Source organism: Achroia grisella, unplaced genomic scaffold (assembly GCF_030625045.1).
Source record: "Achroia grisella isolate CSIRO2021 unplaced genomic scaffold, CSIRO_AGI_Agris_v1 utg109, whole genome shotgun sequence".
Classification (NCBI taxonomy): Eukaryota; Metazoa; Arthropoda; class Insecta; order Lepidoptera; family Pyralidae; genus Achroia; species Achroia grisella.
The window spans coordinates 7,274,895-7,296,785 of NW_026712573.1; the positions used below are offsets into that span (position 1 = coordinate 7,274,895).

The following is a 21,891-nucleotide window of genomic DNA, read 5'->3' on the forward strand; positions in this document are numbered from 1 at the left end:
AGACATCCAATTTTTGCGTATGTACAGGCCCTCGAAGGATGGCTGTGTATAGTTATTTAAGAATATCGATATTGTAACATATCGATATTGTTGAATGACTACGTGACATTGAGGTTGAGAAATAAATACATTCATTCAATAATTTTCATTCATTCATTTCAATTCAACATCTCGTTCTGTAATTCCGTTCTCACGCCGGCTTGAAATTTTGATTTTGTTATCTTTTTTGATAAAGGTACGTTTTACTTCATTTAATACACATTCCTGGTTCTTATTTAGGACTTAAAAATGCATATAATTATGTTTATATCTTTATTTGTTTATAAAATCATATAAACAAAGACTGGTAAACCTGAATTTAATTCAGCATTTTATTCAAATTTAAAATGGCGGCACTTGTTCCCTCTAAATATTGAAGCTACATCCGTTTACTTATTTCTAAATATAATTGCTCTAAATAATTTCGTGTTCAAGTAATCTTATTGTTCATTTAAGTTGTGAATTTTAGCTTTAAACTTGGTAAGAAAGGATTCGTCAGTGATTGTAAAATTCGCTAAGCTACTGTTTTTCTGCTCATGGGTAATATCTTTTGAATTGTATAACCACTACCTATTTTTTCGTTGAAGTATTATAAGTTTAAAAACATGACCATATATTAAATATTACAAATATTAGTTGTTGTTAAATATTACAAATGTTAAATATTACAAAACTTGTTTACATTTGTATTTATTAAAAACAAAATAAACAATAGAAACTTAATAAAAAAAGTTCCGTTCTATTTGTCGTATTTCAGTTTATTTTACATGTGTTGTTATATATTTGTTGTATTTTGGACTATTTAATTACAGAATGGCAGATAAAAAGAAGGAAGGTGAACCTGAAGGTGAGGAGGAATTCTCTGTTGAGAAAGTGTTAGACCGCCGTGTCCGAAATGGCAAGGTTTGTAAATTATTATTTGTGTTTTCGGTAACTTTATTTTTTATTATTCAAGAATAAAACCACAAATGAGATTTCAGTAATAAGGACTGTTATACAATTCAGTGTAATTTTTACCTCTATTATAATTGGAAAATTAATATGTCATTTTATTGCCTTTCCACTTTCACACATAGATTTTAATGAAGTTTCATCTGTATTAGAAGATGAACATTTTTGTCTCAAAATATTTGCATTAAGTTGAATTAGAAATCTAATAATGATTAATATTGCATAATATATTTATTATATATATATTATATATTTATTTTATAGTAGAAATATAAATTTGTTGTCAGGTGGAATATTATTTAAAATGGAAGGGCTATAGTGATGAAGATAACACTTGGGAGCCAGAAGAGAATCTGGATTGTCCAGATCTTATTCAGACATTTGAAGAAGCCAGAAAAAAGAAAGAAGCTGGTGAGAATCTTCTTGACTTTTTCAATCCTGTATTGAATATAAAATTTAATACTTTTAAATACATACCCTGTTGTTTTTTACAGTTTTTAATAGAATACATAGTCTCATTCAATATACTAGGTTTGTCATCAGTGTGTTGTTTATACACCAAGTTACATGTTGAGTGGACTATGTTTATTCTTAAAAACTAGACCTTGACCTATCACAATTTTTAGGAGTGGTAAATGATGGAGAATCAAAGTTTGACCTTTAGTGAAATTTTGGTCTCGATCTGTCAAGCCATTTCAGATGAGCTTTGAACTCTGCTCAATAATTAAACTATTATTTTAGTGGAATTGGAAATTTGATGTTTCGGTGTTAAGTCTCTTAAATAAAGTTACTGTTTGACTTAGTAATTTTTTTGGGTAAACAGACTAAACATAGACATAGACAAACATTATTTATTGAAATTAATGTTTAAAATAAAACTAATACTCACTAACATAGCTGGGCTATAGTTAATCAAATAGTTAACTTCATTAATCTGCTACAAAAAAAAGTTAGCTTCCTTAAACATTAGAGTTACATTTCAGAAGAATTAATGCAAGTTAATGTTATTGTATTTAATGACTAGATTTATGAGTATCTGTTCCTCTTTTTGTTGAGTCTTGTTTTTATATATGTCCAGACATATTTTATTGAGATATTGCGTTTTACTCTTTAAAGAGTTGGAACCTTTTTGTTATTGAACCTGATTTTCACACCGCGCCGTGGTTCCATATGATAAATAGTAGACATTGGCTTAACAATTAACGGACTTCTGCATATTGTGTGTGTCCATTAACATTTTTAAGGGTTAACTTAAAAGTTAATCCATTAATCCAAATGTTAACTTCATTACTTAATGATTAACAGATTAACGAGTTAATGCCCAGCTATGCTCACTAATACATGATCAATGGATAAGATTTCTTGTTATAGTTATTTTTCTGCATGCTTCTGTTTTTGGTTAACTTAATGGACAGTAGGTAGTAGTAATAGTAGAGGTAAAAATAAAATGTGTATGTATATTATTTTTTTTGTTAATGATGCTATGATCCGGACTGCACCAACAGTACTCGCTGGTGGGGTACCAGTAAATGATGAAAATATACGTATGAAACCAGGTCAGTTAGCCCATCGTGTTAAATTTATCATGCTGGTTTTCAAGGGGACCACATTACTTTTAATGGATGCAAAAATACATTAAAAGCAACCCCAGTCCCCATGTAATAATATAGTAAAATATCAACTAAATTAATTGAATAAATAGAATGGTTGGTTATTCTTTAATTTAATGCATTTAATAAAAATTACAGAGGGGAAAGTAACCAAAATTGAGAAAGACCCTAAGAAGCGCAAGTCTTCAGCTGCCACACCTGATCTCAAAGGTGCTAAGAAGAGCAAGAGTGATGACAAGAAAGCATCAGGATTTGATCGTGGATTAGAGCCTGAAAAAATTATTGGTAAGTGTTTCCTTATTTGTGTATCACTCTCAATAACATGTCTAAGTTAGATTTATCATTTTAAATAAATTAATTAATGTCTATTCATGCTACTATATCTCTAATGTGTGGTGAACGATTTTTCGTTGGCAATGCCAATGATCATAGCTTTATATAGTTTATCTTAATAAATGTGGTATCCAACAGTAAAATAATGTTACAATTTGAATAGGTTTTTCTGTTATTAACATGTTTAACCAAAGAAACAATCAAACTTTTTACCTTTACAATCCATCTTATACTTTCCATTGAAGTACAATGCATTGCTGTTTTTGACGTGAAAATTGTGTATTTAATCTAAGTAGTTGTGAAAGTGGCACTAGTAAATGTAAGCGACATATATGTTCATTTTTTATTCTTAGGTGCAACTGACAGCAGTGGGGAGTTGATGTTCCTTATGAAGTGGCAGGGTACTGATGAAGCAGATCTGGTACCAGCGAAACAGGCCAATGTTCGCTGTCCACAGGTTGTAATACAGTTTTATGAGGAGCGACTTACATGGCACACACCAGCACCTGATGAGACTGCTAATGAAGATTAGGCATTCACTTGGTTAGTTATACCATATATAATATTTTACACCCTTATACACTTTTTTTTATATAATTGTTTGACAATGTCAGTTTCGAACTTTTATATGTCAGTTTGTATTGTAACATAAAACTTAGTTAGTTTGGTGCATAAGACTAATAAAATCCTAAAATAAAACATTATCAATTTAACCATCTATTAGTCATTACTGAACAGATATCCACCATAGACAAACATATTTAGCTTATTGATCCTTTGAGCTGTGATCTAGTTTTTATCAAAATTCCTCAATATGTTAACAAATCAACTATTGTGTACAATTTCGGATTTGGAAATACAATAGAGCTCATGAATTCCAGTTGATGTAGATAAAAGAGGTATATTTTGTACAAATATTATGTATTCATTTCAGTTGAATGTTGAGCAGGCTGTGAAATTATAGGATACCACGCGTGACATTGTAGGACTGTGAAAGGGAGCAAAATAAGGGAACACACATTAATCAAATTCAGTTGCAATGTTTTGCTCTTTAATTTTCAGACATGCATTAGCAGGATACTAATTGTTGTTATATTAACTTAGAGGTCACTTACGTCCTATTTTTATGAAGTTCTACAGACTTTAATTCTTCAATTTAATAAAAATATGCATGTTATTTTCAGGTCCACTAAAATACTACATAGTCGCGGAATCGACACTTAAAAAAATGATAATATTGTTACTAGAGTAACTAAAAGGATATTTTTTTAGTTTTATCTATTTGACGTTATACGTCTATTAGGACGGGGCTCCGCCAGAACCGGCGTTTATTTGAGACGTCGGTTTTAGCTTTGTCTTCGATGTACAGGTATCTTTATCAATTTAAACATTGTAAGTAGGGGACAGTGCATACATAAACTAGTTAATTAACGTGCCGCTTAGGTATGATAAAGTTAATTTGTGTTAAAAATAAATATATTCCTGATTTAAGCCTTATTTCCAATATAAATTGTCTAAATGGCAAAATATAGCAAAATAAAAACTACACACAAATTAATGCAGATTTTATGAAGAAATTCCCACACCATTGGAGTGGTCTCCAATGATTGGCTAATTTTGTTTTATTTGGTCGCTTCAGACATTTCAATACAAATATTGTCTTGCTTAAGTGCTGGCCTTTATCAGTGCTGCTGAAAAATAAAACGGAAATTGATAACTTGTTATTAAGAAACGATCAACATTCAAATATCGACCACATCCATTTTTTTAAACAAAAATATAAATAAATAGTTTTACTATATTGTTATGTTATGATAAACATAAAGAGAAATATACTGTTTTAATATAAAATGGTCATTGTCGCATCGCCTAGCTGTCATGCGTGTATTTAAATAAACTTCATAATAAATAATATTTGTTATAGCTTGACATTATGACTAGTCTCCATACTGTTTAACATACTGTATAATTAGAGTCAGCTCTAGACTACCTGACATTATGTTAATGGTAATAATGGGAGAACTGAAATAAAAATGTCCATATTAAGTTTACCGAGAATGAAAACTGATGTTTTTTCGATCCAGAGAATAGAATCACTTGCGTCCACTGGAGTATATTGCATGTGTGAAAGTTCGCTGTAGTTGTTAGATTTTATACTCTGGATCTGACTTATTGTAAAAGAGAGGCTTTAAGTAAACGAGAATACATTCATACTCGTATACTCGTTTACTGAAAGCCATAAACATAATTACTCGGCATTCGGCCTTATGTATACGTACCCTTTTTTTTTTTCTGGACCGCGTCTTCAAAACAGTAAAAATAACCATATTTTGAGTTTGACATACTTGTTGTATTTCTAATCAACATAAATTCTGGAATCGTTGAGTGAAACATGCCCTTTCTCATGTAGATGTTTTTATTTGTAATTCTGTTGTTTTACTATATTTAACATACTTGTTTTGAGTACTTGAAATCGAAATCTCTTTAGTATGAAGTAACATTACTTCTTTATTGTTTGCATTATATTATAGTTTGAGGTATCACACGATTGTGTCAAAATGAATAATAAGAGGATAATTATGTATAAATTTGGCACCTAATTGTATAAAATGTGTGTATATTTAAAGTTTTCATAACTACCAATGTTCAAATTATTGTAAATACAAGATATTCAGACCGCGTTTTCACTAAAGTATTCAACGTGATGAATTCGATATTAGGAAACTTCGGGCATGTTTGCAGTAAGTGTACATGTGAAACATTAATGTATAAGAATATTCCATTATCGTTAAAATTAAGAAACAGTTTTTTGGATGTTATTATTACGGTTTATTCTCTATAGATCAAATTTGTACAGTAGTGAAAGATTTAGATTCTTCAAAATTGTTCTAAGTATGTGTTTATGTATTGTTGTGATGCCTACTTACTTATATGCAAAGGACAAATGCCTATATTAATTATTTTATTTTGGATCTGACAATCGTATACAACATACGAACAATACTATCAATATATTGTAATTGTGAAAACAGTTGCGTCAAAGTCGAGTACTGACGTTCAAATAATGTAAAATATGTATTTGAATATCATTCCAAATCGAAGATTGTTAAACTGTCGCTCTTCTCTAATTTAGTCGTAAATTACCAATCGTTGGCATGAATTTTGTTATATTAATAACAAGTAGCCGACTATTGAACATCTTAGGTTAAGTGAATGGGCAATAAATGATTTTGCCAACATTTTGTTTTATTTGTTAATAATGCTCCATCAGACGTTAGGAAGGTAGTGTTTTTTCACGAATATGGAGGACTGAAATAGCATTCACCACTACATTCTTACATAATTCATATAAAATATATAATAGCGGGCACAATACAACATTCGTGGTACCTGACGAATTATAGGAGGAAGTGAACGGGCATCGAGTGGCAGATTTTTCCTCAGCGCAGAATGTCCTAAAAAGAGGCCTATATTATACAGGTAAAAAAAAAGTAATATTTTCTACTTCACATTTTATTAAAATTAGTACTACAAATGAATATAACAAAAGAATTAATTATATAAATAAACGACTACGTAACAAAGCGCAATTTCTTCACTATTTACACATGTTTCTATTATACAGGAAGAGTTTTATAAAAAAATCAGTAATTGTTCCAGTGTATAAATTTATTGTTCTAGTAGTGTTTCAACTACTAGAACAATAGTTTAGTAACATTAAATTTAATTTCTAATATTAAATTTATACATGGGAACAATACGGATTAGGCCTATGATAAGACACATTTTTTTATAGGTACCTATTATAATAAAATAGGTATATAATTTTTTTTTTGTGATGTGCGCTTGTTTGTTTTTATACAAATAATACACGTACAATTTTAATCTCACAATATAAATAGAACAACAAATGCAGTTGTATGAGAGCCTTTTTATTGACGTCGACGGTAAACTTAATGCAGTTCATGACGGCATTGTCATGCACTGCATTATATTCATGTTTAGCTTGCGTATAAAATTTTAATATATCATGGCAAACTATTAGTTATCCCTATTATATATTTTTCTGATCACTATTAAATACGGTTTGCACCTGTGTAGTGAATTCACTAGAATTATGAATATTATTATTATGATTTTCCTACATTGTTACTTATAATAGAGAATAAATATTAAAGTTATTATACTGGTTGATTAAATTTTTCAAAATAGTACATTTTCACTTCCGGAGGCGACTGAGATAAAAGTATTTCACGTATTTCAGCGTTTTCCTTAGTTTCATCGTAATCTTTAGGTAGCATATTCAGCACTACCAAATACATAATACGATTGTAGTCTGCTAATAAACTTTTTATTAATGATTGTCGGTCTTCAAATTGTAGTGTTTCTATTGTATCGGTTAGAGCCGTCGAAAATACGGTGTAGATACTAGGTGAATGTATTTGTACTTCTTGTTCTAAATATTGTACACATATATCTTTGAAGAGAGGTGTCATGATTACGCATATTTTTTTCCATTTAGCGTTTGTTTCAAAAGCATCAACTGTATCGATTAATAGGGCTGAAACTCTCTTTTCTGGCGTATCATCAAGCTCAGCAGATTTCGCGTAGCTAGCTAAGGATTTTAAAAATGCAGTCGTTAAGTTCCATTTGGTTAGTACGATGTAGTTTTTGTCTGTCGGCAATGTATTATTCAGTTTAATCTGTATAGCTTCAAACAGTTTTACTGGTACAGTTTTAATATTTCCTATGTACTTATGGATACCGCCTATCATGCAGTTGGTAAAATCATTTATATTGCATTTTTCTATATAAGGAATTAGAACTTTTTCAAATGATTCCATTTGTGATTTTTCATTCTTGGCACATAGTAAATGCAGAGATACGATTTGATTGATTTGAGACTTCAACGATTCTAAAGCCCTAGTGCACATGGGATCAAAAGGCAACGATGACAAATATATAAAGCTCTTAACATAAAAACAGACTCTTATGTCAGTAGGTACCTTGTTAGCGTTTTGTAAGATATTGCTGATAGTGGAACTGCCAGTATTCGATTTTAATAAGTCATCAATAAAATTACTTAAGACTTCCCATACTTCTATGTGCTTGGTCTTCATCAATATACTATATACTTTTGTAAATATAATATTACGAAGCGATATGTTATTAGTCGATTTCCACATATTGTAGATTAGAGGTATAGCTTCGCTAGTCAATTGATCTCCTGCAAACTTGACAATATATTTTTGTACGGATATTCGATTATTTTGTAACAATATCGAAATGTACTTTTTATTTTTGATTGGACTAGTGTTATACATAATTGCATCAAGAGACGATCTAGCATACTTAAAGTAATCCCCTGCAGAGTACCAGAGAACTGTATTAAGTGAAATAAGTGGCCTAGCTACATACATATTCATGGCGATTTGTTTATGTAAACTTACAATTGGAGCAATAGTTTCGTTTATATCAATTTTACATTCAATTGGTGCGTATCTTTTAAAAATGTCCACAAGATTATCCGATGATAAAAGAACACATAATCCTTTTACACCTTTATGTGCCGAGGGGGTGTCGAGTCGCCTCTGATATTCATCGGCCCATTCTGGTGCCATTGACAGTGGCCAGTACGTACGTAACTTCTCCAGCGTATGCTTCAAGTGGTTTAGCTTATTACTATTGTCTTCAAATATTAATGCCATGATTTCCTCTCTGTGTTGTTTCAGAAAATCTGGATCATGTTTAAGTGCGTACATACATAGATTATCTGAAGGACATAAAATTAAAGACTCTTCAAACATATATCGTCTACATGACTTATTTATAACGTATAAGTTTGAGAGATCATAATTCCATGAGTTTGCTTTATTTATTTTTACAAATTCCTTAAATTTTTCTAACAATATTGTATAATTGCACAATTGTTTACCCCAGTCGTCTAATAATTTGAATAATGACTCTAATATTTTAACGGCAGTAGTAAGATTAACTTCGTTGGTCACTTTTTGACTTTGCAGTTTTGACAAAAGATGATTATATAAATAATTAAAAATTTTATCCTTTTCCAATTGATTCAACTTACTTCGGTAATATTTAAATGAATCAGTTTTAATTTTTTTTTCAATGGCTTCAGGTACCTTGATGCCGTGAAGAACATTGTAAATTAAAACGCAATTAACACAATTCTGGAGGGTTTTTTCTGCATCATCATCATATAGTTCTATACTGCAAAATAGTTCGTTCAGAATATTCCAGGTTTTTTTATCAAATCGATGAGTATAAGTCTGAGAAAGCACGTTGTTTATAAATTCAATTTTGCATATAAATGGTTCATTTATATGTTTATTGCGATAGAATTGTAATACTGAGTGTATATGTTCCGAGTTATTTCCCGCGGTGCAAAGTAATATCTTTAGTAATTTATTCCGATAACGGCCTAATGATTCAGTGCGTATGATTGGTATAATTTTTGGAAAAGCGATTTCAAAGGGTAGTAAGTTGTACCAGTCATCTCCAAAACTTGTTACTGAGCCCGGTAAGTTTGTATTACTTGCTACAGCACATTTTGATAAAAGCTCATCTATATCACATCCCGTAGTGTTTTCTATAATAGCTCGTTTTGGCGGTGTATCGGTTAGAGCTTGCACTATTTGTACCCTGTGTTCTTTAGGCATATACTTTTTAAAAATTGGTATTGAGGAATTTATCCAGTATTTAAGGTTTTTATGTTCAGTTATGGATAAAAGAAAGTCTTTTAAATCTTCATGTTTGTAATTTTTTACGAATGTTGGGAGATGAATATATTGACATATTATGTCAAATGAGCCCAATATTTTGTCAGGGCATAATTTCATCGCTGATTTGGTAGCCCTCGCTCCAAATCGAGGAATGTAATATGATGTTGTAGATAGTACGCTTTTCATATATATTTCAGGATGAGTATGTATGAGAAATTTTGTGGCTCTCAAGAGCATTTCTGGATTTACTTGCCAATTGGTTTTGGACATCCTTATTTCTAGAACTCTACAATTTTTTTTACAAAGACGTGTAAGCAATGGGATGTTAATGGCGTCACGGTGTTCTTCGACCACTTTTTCTATAAAAGGCGCAGAACAGTGCGGCAACCATTTTAGAGCATTATTTATACTGTCTTTTTTAATGTAATTAAAAAAAGTCTCTACTCTACTTTCTCCTCTTAAGTTAAGTCTGATAGACAATAATAATTTACATTTCGCTTTAGACGTCATATGCGGAAATAGTTGCGTGTGCAAGTAGTCGGGATTAATGATGTTTTCATATTGATTGTCTTTGATTAACCAAGTGCTTCGCTTTATCGCTCTAGACACATATAGCGTATCTTCGTATTTATAAATATCAAGGACATAGTTTACATTTCTATTATGACAAGCAAGGTCTATTTTAAGAAAATTGTTGATGTCGGTGTCATCGTTGTTGATTTTTTCAAGTGGAAGACCACAGTTTCCATCAATAAGCTTTCTGAAGTGTGCATTATAGTTTTTATGTCTTTCGCCCAGAGTATATCCATGTAATTCATACGGCGCCATTTCCAGTACTTAGCACTGAAAAAATAAAACTTTGTTTTAGATCCAAATATTAAATAGTTTTGAACAGGAGTTTGAGGACATGTCCTTAATCACCCGGCCGGCAATGGATGAAGGCGGCTCCCCAATGTTACATGGTGCTCAGGAAAAAATAAAGGCGACAATAGCTACTTTAAAAAAAAATTAACTACTAATATTGATTATTTTGCGAAATAACTAATTTTGACCATTATCTTTTGTTCCACGGCGAATGTTATTTCCAGGCGTTTTCCTCCTCCAATACCGTTTGCTACAACAGTTCTGGAAAATAAGAGAGAGTGCAAAAGACACGCATCCATTAGTTTTCCTTCGACTTAGAAGGAAAACTAATGGAGAGGTCGATGGTCAACATTTGGCTATCGGATACGACGTTAGTCTGAACGCTTTGAGCCAATGTTTAGGTCGTAGTAATTTCGATTCCTGATGGATGGGATAGGGATCGATCGGAGATAGTGATAGAGTTTTGTAGTTACTCTAGTTATAGTACGTATCTATACTAATATTATAAAGCTGAAGAGTTTGTTTGTTTGAATCTCAGGAATTACTGGTTCGAATTGAAAAAATATTTTTGTGTTGGATAGTCCATTTGTCGACGAAGGCTTTATTACATTACGCTACGATCTATAGAATCGGAGCTGCAATGAAAGATATTGCAAAAGGTGGGTCAGCTAGTTACTAAATAAATACGAATACACTATGATGTAGGTATATTTAAAATGATGTAATCAAATCTTTATAATAGACAGATAATGTGTCTATGGAATGAATATTGAATCTATGGCAAGAAGAAATAATAAATCTATGGTAGAACGAAGTTAGTTTTGTTGTTGGTTAATTATTTTATTATTAAGAGGGTTTGTAAATAATTTAAATTACGTTTGTTTAAGAAATACAAAAAGGCTGTTTGATTTTTTAATTGTATTTTTATTCACATGGTGTCACGGACGGCCCGGATACTACAAAATGGCGATGAGGATGCGGCCCGGACACTACACTCTAAATACGAACTTGACCTATTATTTTTATTATCGTATTGTCATATTTTTATCTGTATAATACTATATATAATATATTTATGCAAATAGATATCATACTATTTGATATAGACAAAAAAGAGTTATAAAATAAATATTGTTAAATTATAAGACGAACTCACGTACCGAGAGATCCTCGGTACAGGTACCTTATTTAATACATATATTTATGTAAGTATGATATATATTTACAGTGTTCTGTGTAATAGAGATCAATCTAATTCGTATTTTTTCTATATTTAGAAGACATGTGTACTCGTATATAGCATCGGAACGGATAACAAGTCTTGATTATTATGAGGTTTAGAAGATTACTCAAAAACTATGACAGTTTACTAACTAATAACATTGTTATACTTGCATAGGACATAAAGTCAGATTTATAGTTAATATAGATGTACTCTTTATTAAATGTAAAATTATGATTAACCTGGGAGGCACAGAGCGGTGTTTGCATTTTTAAAATAAGTGGAAATCAATGTAAAAATTCTCACCGTAGGTGTACATGAGGTATGATAATAGTGTCGTAACTAACGTGACTAGAGTCTCGTTCTGGACGTGACTGTCGCTTTTTCAGCTCGTTGTGCCCGGTTTCCCGGTGTCTCCAAATTGTGCCATTTCAGAAACCGCGCGATAAATAAATTGATCTCCCATTTTGAATAAATAAATATTTGGTCACTGGTACAAATACATGCTATGATCTCCTGGTATTGGAACTACTTTGAAAATTCTAGCGTTCCATTTGGTCTCATTACATTACATATATTTTTTTTCTAATTTAGCTATGATAGATAGACAGTCAAAGTACTACCATAGGAATTTCATTTTATCGTTTTTAGTATGGAACTCTAAAAATGTACTGCCTGTATCTAATCTATAAATGAGCCGTAATTTTGTTATAAAATAAAGTAGATAGGTATTCATCATATCAAGCCTTTTTATAAAGTGAACTAGTGCATAGGTATATTGTACCTAACTAGAGAATAGAGATAATAGCGAATATTATACATATGTATTATCTAATTACTTCAACTGCCTTGTAGCATATCTAAAATAGGTGTATATACGAATATACATCTATTTACAAAAAATAAAGACTAATTTTACATTTTAGATAGATTTCAAAGTTAGTAGGTAGATACATTAGTCATCATAAAATGCGGCCTTGAGTATACCGGCGTAACCTTCTATTATTACCTAGTTATTGCGCCATATATTTTGTTGAAGTTAATAATTCTAATTGAAGTTCTAATTATGATATGAAAATATAATAAACGATATAAATATGTATAAATAAACTACTATTTAAAAAAAAAATTAAATGCTTACCCGATATTTCCAAAGTTGTTCAATGTACATTAAATTTACCTAAAAGGTATACTACATGTACATTACAAAGGATTTGTAAAAATAAATTTATATGAACGTAACTTTGGTATTGATTGTAGTGTAGACAGAACACTTACAAGTTGTAGTTTGATGTGTGTGAATGAGTGAGTAACTAGCTAATAAATTCACTCGTTTGCTTCACTGTGCATGTATACAAAGACTGTGAGGGACTGAGGAATCAGTATTCCTGTATAGTAGAGGATGTGACAGTTGACAGTGTACTGTGATATAACATGAACTTTTTTCATTGACTGTTGAATGAAATAGAATGAAGTATTTATTAAGGTACACTGTGCAGTGAATGACGACTCACTGCTAGGACTGCTTATAACTGTAACAATAGTCGTTTAATTAACTATGGCATAACGTGATTTATGAAGCAATAATTTTTATAAATAGATAGGCGAGTGCGTGTGGTTCAGCTATTATTATGCTTACGATAAAATCATAACGTCGGATTTTTTTTGTTTGTATATATACAGCTTTCACAGCTTTACTTTTTCACGGATGCTTAAATTTGTACTTGTATGATGTAACATCTTGCATTTCTTCTCTAAGTATGTTTGTCACTTATTTCCTCCTAAACAGCTAAATCCATTAAGATGAAATTTTGTGTGTATATTTCAATTGACTAAATTGGATTAAAAACACAATTAGACCCGGTGAGTTGTTCTTCCGGACAGGACGATATTGGCGGCGTACGCTAGTATTATACAAAATAAATATTCTGTTTCTATGTTGCGATAAATTTTGGCATTAAAGGCAATAGTCATAAAGTCTGCAGGCGTTTTTTTTAATTTTATTTCATTATAAAAATATATGCTTAGGTAGAATATATAGGTAATAGGAATGTATCACGTACACAGCTTTATATGTTTAGTATTATTATAATAGGCAATAATTAATAAGGCAATTATAACTATTTATACAAATTCATTGAGTTGTAATATACAATAATAGAGGAAAGTGACCAAATATGGAATACCATTTTGATTTTAGGCATAATTTCCACAAATCTTATAAAAAAAAACTTTTTGTGGTAATTATTAACAGTCATATATCTGTACTTAATTTGTGAAAATATTAGGTTATATTGATTACTTTGGGGTAAGAAAAATTCTTAAAAACTAAATAGCAATAAAGGTACCCATATATGCAATAGCTACCCAAATATGGAATACCATAAACAATATCAAAAATTAACCTTAATTTTTAAGAGACTCTTAAAAAAGTTTGGTATAATATAGAAAGCAACACAAATTATGTACAAAAATCGCCAATCCAGGTATAAATCTCAGGGCTAACGCAATTATTATATACGCAGAGCCCCCATATGAGGCACTTAATCCATGTTTCCCTTGAGTATCATTCAAAAACAGCATATTACAAAAATATACTCCGAATCTGCAGAATCTGGAGCTGTATATCATATCAAGGAATTGGGTTCACTATCAGTATCAAACAGCTTCATCTCATCATCTGAATCTGACGTAGGCTTAATATTCTCTTTTGATTTCTTCTCATTCTATTTTTTTGTTTTCTTGCCAATAAATTTTCTTTATTTTATAAACAATGAAAAATATATAATTAACAAAATTATTTTAGAAACTATGTGGTAGCGATAAAACAAAACACTGTCACAACGACGAAAAGGCTTCCTCGATTGACATGCTATAACTTGTATGCGTAAATGGGAGTAGAAAGAGGTAGAAAATCACTGTCTATTTAAATGTGTGAATTCGCAGTTTAGAGAAATGGACGAATACCATATTAGGATACTATTCCATATTTGGTCACTTTCCTCTATAACAAACTTATATAAAATGCAGTAAAACATTACATCTAATATATAGTGCTAGGTAAATGTTGATTTCAACTTGCTAACTACATAAGTAAATACAATATCAAAATCATCAAAAAATGTTGGGTTAACTTATTTCTTATTATGCTTAAATTTATTGTAATAGTAAACTTTTTGTTCGGGTGGTAATTGAGATAAAATTTTTTCACGTATTTCAGTATCTTCTTGACACTCACTCGTCTCATCAATTATAGTAATCATTTGTAGCACCACCAAGTTCATAAACGTGTTCTCGTTCAATAACAAGTTTTTTAATAACAGCGTGCGACGTTCAAATCGTAATGTTTCAATTGTACTATTCAGGGCACTTGAAAACAATGTATATATGCTGGGCGAATACTTTTCAATTTGTTGTTTCAAATATTGCTCTATTATATCTTTGAAGAGAGGTATCATGATTTCACATATATCTTTCCATTTATTTTTCTTCTCTGAACTATTGAATATATCGACCAGAGAGGCTTGTATCAAATGTTTGTTTGGATCGGACGTCGTTACATTGTCGTCAACTGTATTGTATACGTAGTCAGCCAATGTTTTAAGAAAACCTGTTGTCAAGTTCCATTTCGTTAGTAAGATATAGTTTTTGTCTACAGATAACTTGTTTTCCAGTTCGCTCTGTATAGCTACAAATATTTTAAATGGTATTGTACTACTAATTCCGATGTACTTATGTAAATCCCCGATGATGCAGTTGGTTAATTCATTCAGATTATAATTATCCATGATAGGGATTAAAACATTTTTGTATGCTTGCATTTGTGCTTCCTCATCTTTTGCGCATAATAAATGCAATGATATAATTTGATTTATATGCGATTTCAGCAATTCTAAATTTTTCACGCCTATGAGATCAAATGGTAAAGACGACATATATACATAGCTCTTCATATAAAAATTAACTTTTATATCAATAGGAACTAAGTAACATTTTTTTAAGGTATAGGATATAGTGGAACTGCCAATATTTGATTTTGATAAATCATCAATAAAATAGCTCAATAGTTTCCACATTTCTATGTCCTTTTCTTTTATTAATACATTAAATACTTTTTTGAAGATAAAGTTACGTACAGACATATTATTGGTGCAAATCCACGTATTGTACATTAGAGGTTTAACATCCTCGCTATTTAGTTTATCTGCTGCGAGCTTAATACCATACTTCTGCAATGATACTCGAGTACTTTTTAACAATATTGATATAATTTCTTTACTTTTAACTGGACTCATATTACTTAACATTGCATCCAGTGAAGGTCGGGCATAGTGTACATAATCACCTTTACTGTACCATAAGATAATTTCAAGTGAAAGTGGTGGCCTGGATATATACATATTCATAGCAATTTGCTTTTGTAGGCACAATGTTGAATTAATGGTTTCGTCTACATTAATTTTGGATTCAACTGGTATGTATTTATTAATGAATTGAATAAGTTGATCTGACGATAAAAGAACGCATAGTCCTTTTACAGCTTTGTGTGCGTAGGGTGTGTTAAACCGCCCCTGCAATGATTCGGCCCATTCTGGCCCTAATGATAAAGGCCAGTAGGTCCGTAATTTTTGAAGAGTACGTTTTAAGGAGTTCAATTTATTATAATTGTCATCGAATAATAATGCTAATATTCCCCACCTGTGTCGGTCTAGAAAAGTTGGATCATGCTTTAGTACATACACGCATAGTTCATCCGAAGGGCATAAATCAAACGATTCTTCAAACATATACTTTTTCCATGATTTTTTTATGTTATATAAATTTGATAGATTATAATTCCATGACTCTGATTTATTAATTTTAATATATTCCTTTATTTTTTCTAATAAAATTGTATAGTGAGACAGTTCTTTATCCCAGTCGTTTAATAAATTCAGAATAGATTCTAATATTTGAACACTATTATGAAATTGAATTTCATTTGTAATGTCTCGTTTTTGTAATTGTACTAAAAGATAGTTGTACAAAAAGTCGAAAATAGTTTCTTGTTCTGACTTATTTAATTTGTTTTTGTAAATACTTATCGAACACATATTTATGTTTCTTTTGATTATTTCAGGCACAGTAATACCATGAAGTATATTGTACACGAGAACGCAATCAACACAATTCTGAAGAGTTTCGTCTGAATCTTCATATATACCTACACTGTAAAATAGATTATTTAGAATTTTCCAGGATTTACTACTTAATTTATGCGTACATGTCGTCAGTGAAATTATATTATTCAGAAAGTGAATTTTGAATACCAATGCTTCATTTATATGCTTATCACTATAGTATTCTAACACCGATTCAATATTTTTCAAATTGTTCCCCGCACAGCATATTAATATTTTTAGTAAATTATTCCTAGAACGCCCTAGTGATTCTGTGTGAATAATACTTTTTACTTTTGGAAAAGCGATTTCAAAGGGTAGCAAAGTGTACCATTTGTAACCGACACCTGGCACTATATTAGCTAATGGAGAGATACTGGCTTCAACACATTTACATAACAGCTCATCCATATCATATTCTGTAATATTTTTAACCGATAAGGGTTGCTTTTGAAATGTTGTGAAGATTTCTACTATTTGGATACGGTGTTCTAATGGCAAATACTTTTTAAATATTGAGATGTAATAAATTAGTTTTTTTCTAAAAGGTTCATTTTTTAATTGCTCTATGAGAAAATCTTTTAATTCTTTGTGTTTGTAATATTTTATAAATGTCGGGACATGAATGTAACGAGAAAGCTTATGAAATGAATTCGATACTTTTTCAGGACAGTATTTCATTGCTGTTTTCGTAGCTCTAGCTCCAAGTTTCGGAATGAAAAAATTTCGAACGTTTAGTATTATGTCCATATACTTTTCAGGGTCAGTATGCATTAGTAATTTTGTGGCTTCTAAGTCGTACTCTAAATTTCTTATCGAATTCCAATAAAATTTTAATATTATCATACCTAAATATTTAAAAGATTTCTCACAAAGCCTTTTTATTAATGAGGGATTAATTATATCGGAATGATCATCTAATACTTTTTCTATAAAAGGCGCAGAGCAGTGCGGCAACCATTTTAGAGCATTATATATACTGTCTTTTTTAATGTAATTAAAAAAAGTCTCTACTCTACTTTCTCCTCTTAAGTTAAGTCTGATAGACAATAATAATTTACATTTCGCTTTAGACGTCATATGCGGAAATAGTTGCGTGTGCAAGTAGTCGGGATTAATGATGTTTTCATATTGATTGTCTTTGATTAACCAAGTGCTTCGCTTTATCGCTCTAGACACATATAGCGTATCTTCGCATTTATAAATATCAAGGACATAGTTTACATTTCTGTTATGACAAGCAAGGTCTATTTTAAGAAAATTGTTGATGTCGATGTCATCATTGTTGATTTTTTCAAGTGGAGAACCACAGTTTTCTTCAATAATATTTTTGAAGTGTGCATTATAGTTTCTATGTCTTTCTCCAAGAGTATGTCCATGCAATTGGAATGGTGTCATCTTCACCAACTGGAATTGAAAAATATATGATTATTATTCTTTGCATATATATAGTTCATATAATTAGGTCGTTTGAAAAAAAAAATCATTTTTATCATTATATTACTACTCTTCCGGCTTTATTCCATCTTATTTTTCAAACTAAAATCGGTTTTTGAATAGAGTACATCTTCAATGTTATCTCAATTATAACTACCCTAACGTAGTAGGCTTAGATATTAAATTAAATAATTCATCTATATGTCTACTAATATTATAAAGAGGTAAAGTTTATGGTTCGGGGTAATCTCTGGTTCTGCTGATCCGATTTTAAAATGTTTTCACTGTTAGAAAGATATATTATCCCCGTGTGCTATATAACATCATGGTACGACCAATAGAAACAGAGCAATGGGTAAAAGATTAAAGATTCACTTAAAATTTAGTGTTTAAATATATATATGTTATTGATAATAATGGAATGGTGCACCCGCCTGCTAACGAGATACCCTGGCGGCGTAGGTACTAGTCGAGGTTAATGAGCATGAGGCTAGGTCAGCCTATCGTAGTAAATTCACGATGGTTTCCAGGGGAAACCACATGGCGGTCAAGGTGATATGGTACATTGTCAGAAATGAGGTTATTAGTCCACATTACTAACAATCTCCTTCCCCTCAGCGCTATGTATTGTTGATTTATGGATGGATATACCTATCATATATCTATCATTTAAGAGACCTACACCTGAGTGTAAATCGTAATAATATTGGGTTAAAATAATTTTGTGTATACACTTTATAGTAGATCGAATGCATGATCATCAACAGAAGGTTAATGAACGATACAATGTAGAAATTGATCGTGATTCATTTAAATTTTAAGTAATTGTGTGATTTAGATTACAAAGCTGAAAAGTGACCGTGAGATCACTGAAGCTTTCGAGTCCGACTAGAAAAGGTACCAAAGCAGATAAGAAATTTACACTATGACATTTTCGTGTTATATATATTTTGTATTTACGCTACAAATTTAATAAATTTTAAATATTACGAAATGAGACTGATTCATTATTATTATGATTCATTATTCAATATTATTTCACACGGTTTTACAATTGAATACGTCTCATTCTTAGGTAAATCAGTTCATGGATTGCTTAGTAGCTATTTGTATTAAAACATATTGAAGGCATACCTGATATATCCAGATATCTATACATTTAGTGTAAATTTGAAAAATCCATGCGAATATCATTCACGTACATGATATTACAAAATTATTGTATACATCTTCTGTTAAAATAAAAAATGTAACAATGATAACACAATATAACAATACTCTATGTGATTAATACTATAGTAACGCAAATATAATAAAAGTACCTACTCAGTCACTAGAAACATTGCAACTAATGTAATACGAATGCTAAAAGTAAACTGAAGTTAGTCGTCCATCCATACTTGATGGTGTAGGTATAACGAGCGAGTGACTAATATAAACATAAAACTAACTCACTCGTTCTTGCTTCAAGTCAGTTTTGAGAGAGAAAAACATTGTTATGATATTGATCGACATTTCATCGTGTTTGGAATTCCCATAGTTATTATTAAGAGGAAAATGATCAAATGTATATAAAATTCTCGTGTCACAGGTTTCGTGTTTATACTCCTCCGAAACGGCATGACCGATTTTGATGAAATTTTATAAGTTGTATATTCAGCAGGTCTGAGAATAGGTTTATAACAAATTTTTGTGCCCCTATTTCTTAAGGGTCGCTAATTCCAAAAAATTTTTTTCGTTTTTTTGACGATTATTTTTTATTATGTGGCGATAAAAATACATATAGCCTTAAATTTTCACCCTTCTACCATCAACCCCTATTTTTTAATAGCAATATTTATTTATATGTCAAGACAACGTTAGCCGGGACAGTTAGTAATTGAATAAATATTATGTATATTTATACCAGAGGCGTAGCGGAAGCGGCAGAGGATGCTCTTTTAGGTTGCAAAATCACATTTGAGTTATAGGTTTACTTCTAATCATTGTTTCCCTGGAATTTGACACCCACATCATGTCACGGATTTACTCTCATCAAACTACTAAGGACTAGGACTAGGACCTTTTTTTAACGCGTGAAAATCTTCAAAAAACCATCACTATACCGGAGGGAGGTGGAGGCGGTGTATGAGATTTTTATCCACTTAAAACCACACGGTGTACCTACGAGGGCCTACGCCAGCCAGGGGTTTCGCATGTGCACTCCACCCTGACTCCGACGGCAGGACTAGGTACCTAGGTTTGTAATGGAGGGAGAGGACATTAGGAATGGAACTATTTGTCACAATGCTAGCTATGTGTTCTTATCGGTTTTACTAACACACGGTTCCTTCTAAATGATTATGGTATATGTATGTATATATATATATATATATTTACCTAGGTAGATTGTATATAATGGTGTGTAATGTCTAGAAAATACGGGAGCACAATAATAAACACCTGTAGGTCGAAACTCAAGTTTATTTCCAACTACCTACGAATAACTGGTTTACAGATTACCTACATTACATCTCCTCCACAATTAAATTAAAACTGAGGGGAAAAATAGCAGATAGAATACAAATATGTAGATAGCTTATAAAATATAAATTTGTGTAAGTAATATGCAAATATATATATAAATAGGTCATTAATCCCTATCACAATACAGCGAGTAAAGAAAATGACATGTAACTTTCTAAAACAAGTCCCGTCTATAACATGATTTACGTATGCACAGGAATATTAAGATTAAGTTTAAGTAAAAACATTTGTAATAATGAACTCGAAACTGTGGAAACTGCCTGAGAGTTTTTTTTTAACTCAATATCCATACTGTGTGTATCTAATCTACTACAACATATTATATTTATAGTATACCTATAACTTAGACTCTAATATCTATATAAATATTATAACCGTGACTTATATTTAGATTCTATATCTTTAGTTTATAAAAAAAAGGTAACAACAACAACAAAAAAAATACTGAAATATAGTACACCATAATCTGTAGTTATATCTAACGTATGTATATCAAAGAAATAATATTTTTGGCGGGTAAACTCTTCGACCCGACCGTGTGCGGCGGACTTCGGGAACAGACGATACACGTAACGTTGATCGCTCGTCGGGTACATCGCTGGGAGGCGTTCCATACAAGCCATCGTCGGCGTCGCTGAGTGCCGACGGTTCGGGGGAGCCGGGCGGCGTGCGGGGACTGCGCGCAGGCGGCCCGCTCGCGTCCGGTGCACCCGACTCCGGGGCTATAGGTGACGAAGCCGACTGAACCGATTCGTGACATTGAGCCGTCGCGCCCTCGTGCTTTTCATATGACCAAGCAGCTCTATTTAACGCACGATTATTAATCTTGGCGTCTAGTAATTGATTTACGTGACGCCTCCAAACGATGTCTGTCCCCTTCACGTTTACGTGGTACAGAACCTTACCTACACGATTGACAACCGAGCCCAAAACCCACACAGGTTTTTTTGGGTTAAATCGATAATCTCTTATCCATACGTTATCACCCTGAGAAAAAAACCTTCCTT

At 31.4% G+C, this 21,891-nt stretch overlaps 3 protein-coding genes across 5 annotated transcripts; 1 reads left to right on the forward strand and 2 right to left on the reverse strand.

Annotated features, from left to right (window-relative positions):
* Positions 1 to 129: 129 nt before the first annotated feature.
* LOC131846231 (chromobox protein homolog 1-like) lies at positions 130 to 4,620 on the forward strand. Of its 3 annotated transcripts, none has more exons than XM_059195490.1 (7): positions 130 to 235; positions 852 to 942; positions 1,278 to 1,401; positions 2,496 to 2,546; positions 2,739 to 2,885; positions 3,287 to 3,476; positions 4,118 to 4,620. In XM_059195490.1, exons 2-6 carry the CDS (start codon positions 853 to 855, stop codon positions 3,463 to 3,465), a joined length of 591 nt encoding a protein of 196 aa, XP_059051473.1. In that variant the 5' UTR covers positions 130 to 235; position 852; the 3' UTR covers positions 3,466 to 3,476; positions 4,118 to 4,620. The 3 variants fall into 3 exon arrangements, with proteins under 3 accessions (XP_059051473.1, XP_059051489.1, XP_059051480.1); XM_059195497.1 differs by lacking the exon at positions 130 to 235 and adding an exon at positions 317 to 579; XM_059195506.1 differs by lacking the exon at positions 2,496 to 2,546 and having other exon boundaries at positions 131 to 235.
* Positions 4,621 to 6,444: 1,824 nt separating this feature from the next.
* LOC131845394 (uncharacterized) lies at positions 6,445 to 13,157 on the reverse strand. The gene is made up of 2 exons (XM_059194455.1): positions 12,904 to 13,157; positions 6,445 to 10,519 (listed from the first exon to the last, which is right to left on the reverse strand). Exon 2 carries the CDS (start codon positions 10,502 to 10,504, stop codon positions 7,115 to 7,117), a length of 3,390 nt encoding a protein of 1,129 aa, XP_059050438.1. The 5' UTR covers positions 10,505 to 10,519; positions 12,904 to 13,157; the 3' UTR covers positions 6,445 to 7,114.
* A 1,659-nt stretch (positions 13,158 to 14,816) lies between these two features.
* On the reverse strand, positions 14,817 to 19,697 carry LOC131845477 (uncharacterized). The gene is made up of 2 exons (XM_059194542.1): positions 19,493 to 19,697; positions 14,817 to 18,328 (listed from the first exon to the last, which is right to left on the reverse strand). Exons 1-2 carry the CDS (start codon positions 19,550 to 19,552, stop codon positions 14,897 to 14,899), a joined length of 3,492 nt encoding a protein of 1,163 aa, XP_059050525.1. The 5' UTR covers positions 19,553 to 19,697; the 3' UTR covers positions 14,817 to 14,896.
* Positions 19,698 to 21,891: the final 2,194 nt, after the last annotated feature.

Bases quoted from the DNA above. Each gene is read 5' to 3' on its own strand.
- LOC131846231 (XM_059195490.1), top strand. From the start codon at position 853: ATGGCAGATAAAAAGAAGGAAGGTGAACCTGAAGGTGAGGAGGAATTC. The intron at 943-1,277 runs GTTTGTAAATTA...ATTTGTTGTCAG, and splicing joins GCCGTGTCCGAAATGGCAAG to GTGGAATATTATTTAAAATG. The intron at 2,886-3,286 runs GTAAGTGTTTCC...TTTTATTCTTAG, and splicing joins AGAGCCTGAAAAAATTATTG to GTGCAACTGACAGCAGTGGG.
- LOC131845394 (XM_059194455.1), bottom strand. From the start codon at position 10,504: ATGGCGCCGTATGAATTACATGGATATACTCTGGGCGAAAGACATAAA.
- LOC131845477 (XM_059194542.1), bottom strand. From the start codon at position 19,552: ATGATATTCGCATGGATTTTTCAAATTTACACTAAATGTATAGATATC. The intron at 18,329-19,492 runs GTATGCCTTCAA...TTTCAATTCCAG, and splicing joins TAGATATCTGGATATATCAG to TTGGTGAAGATGACACCATT.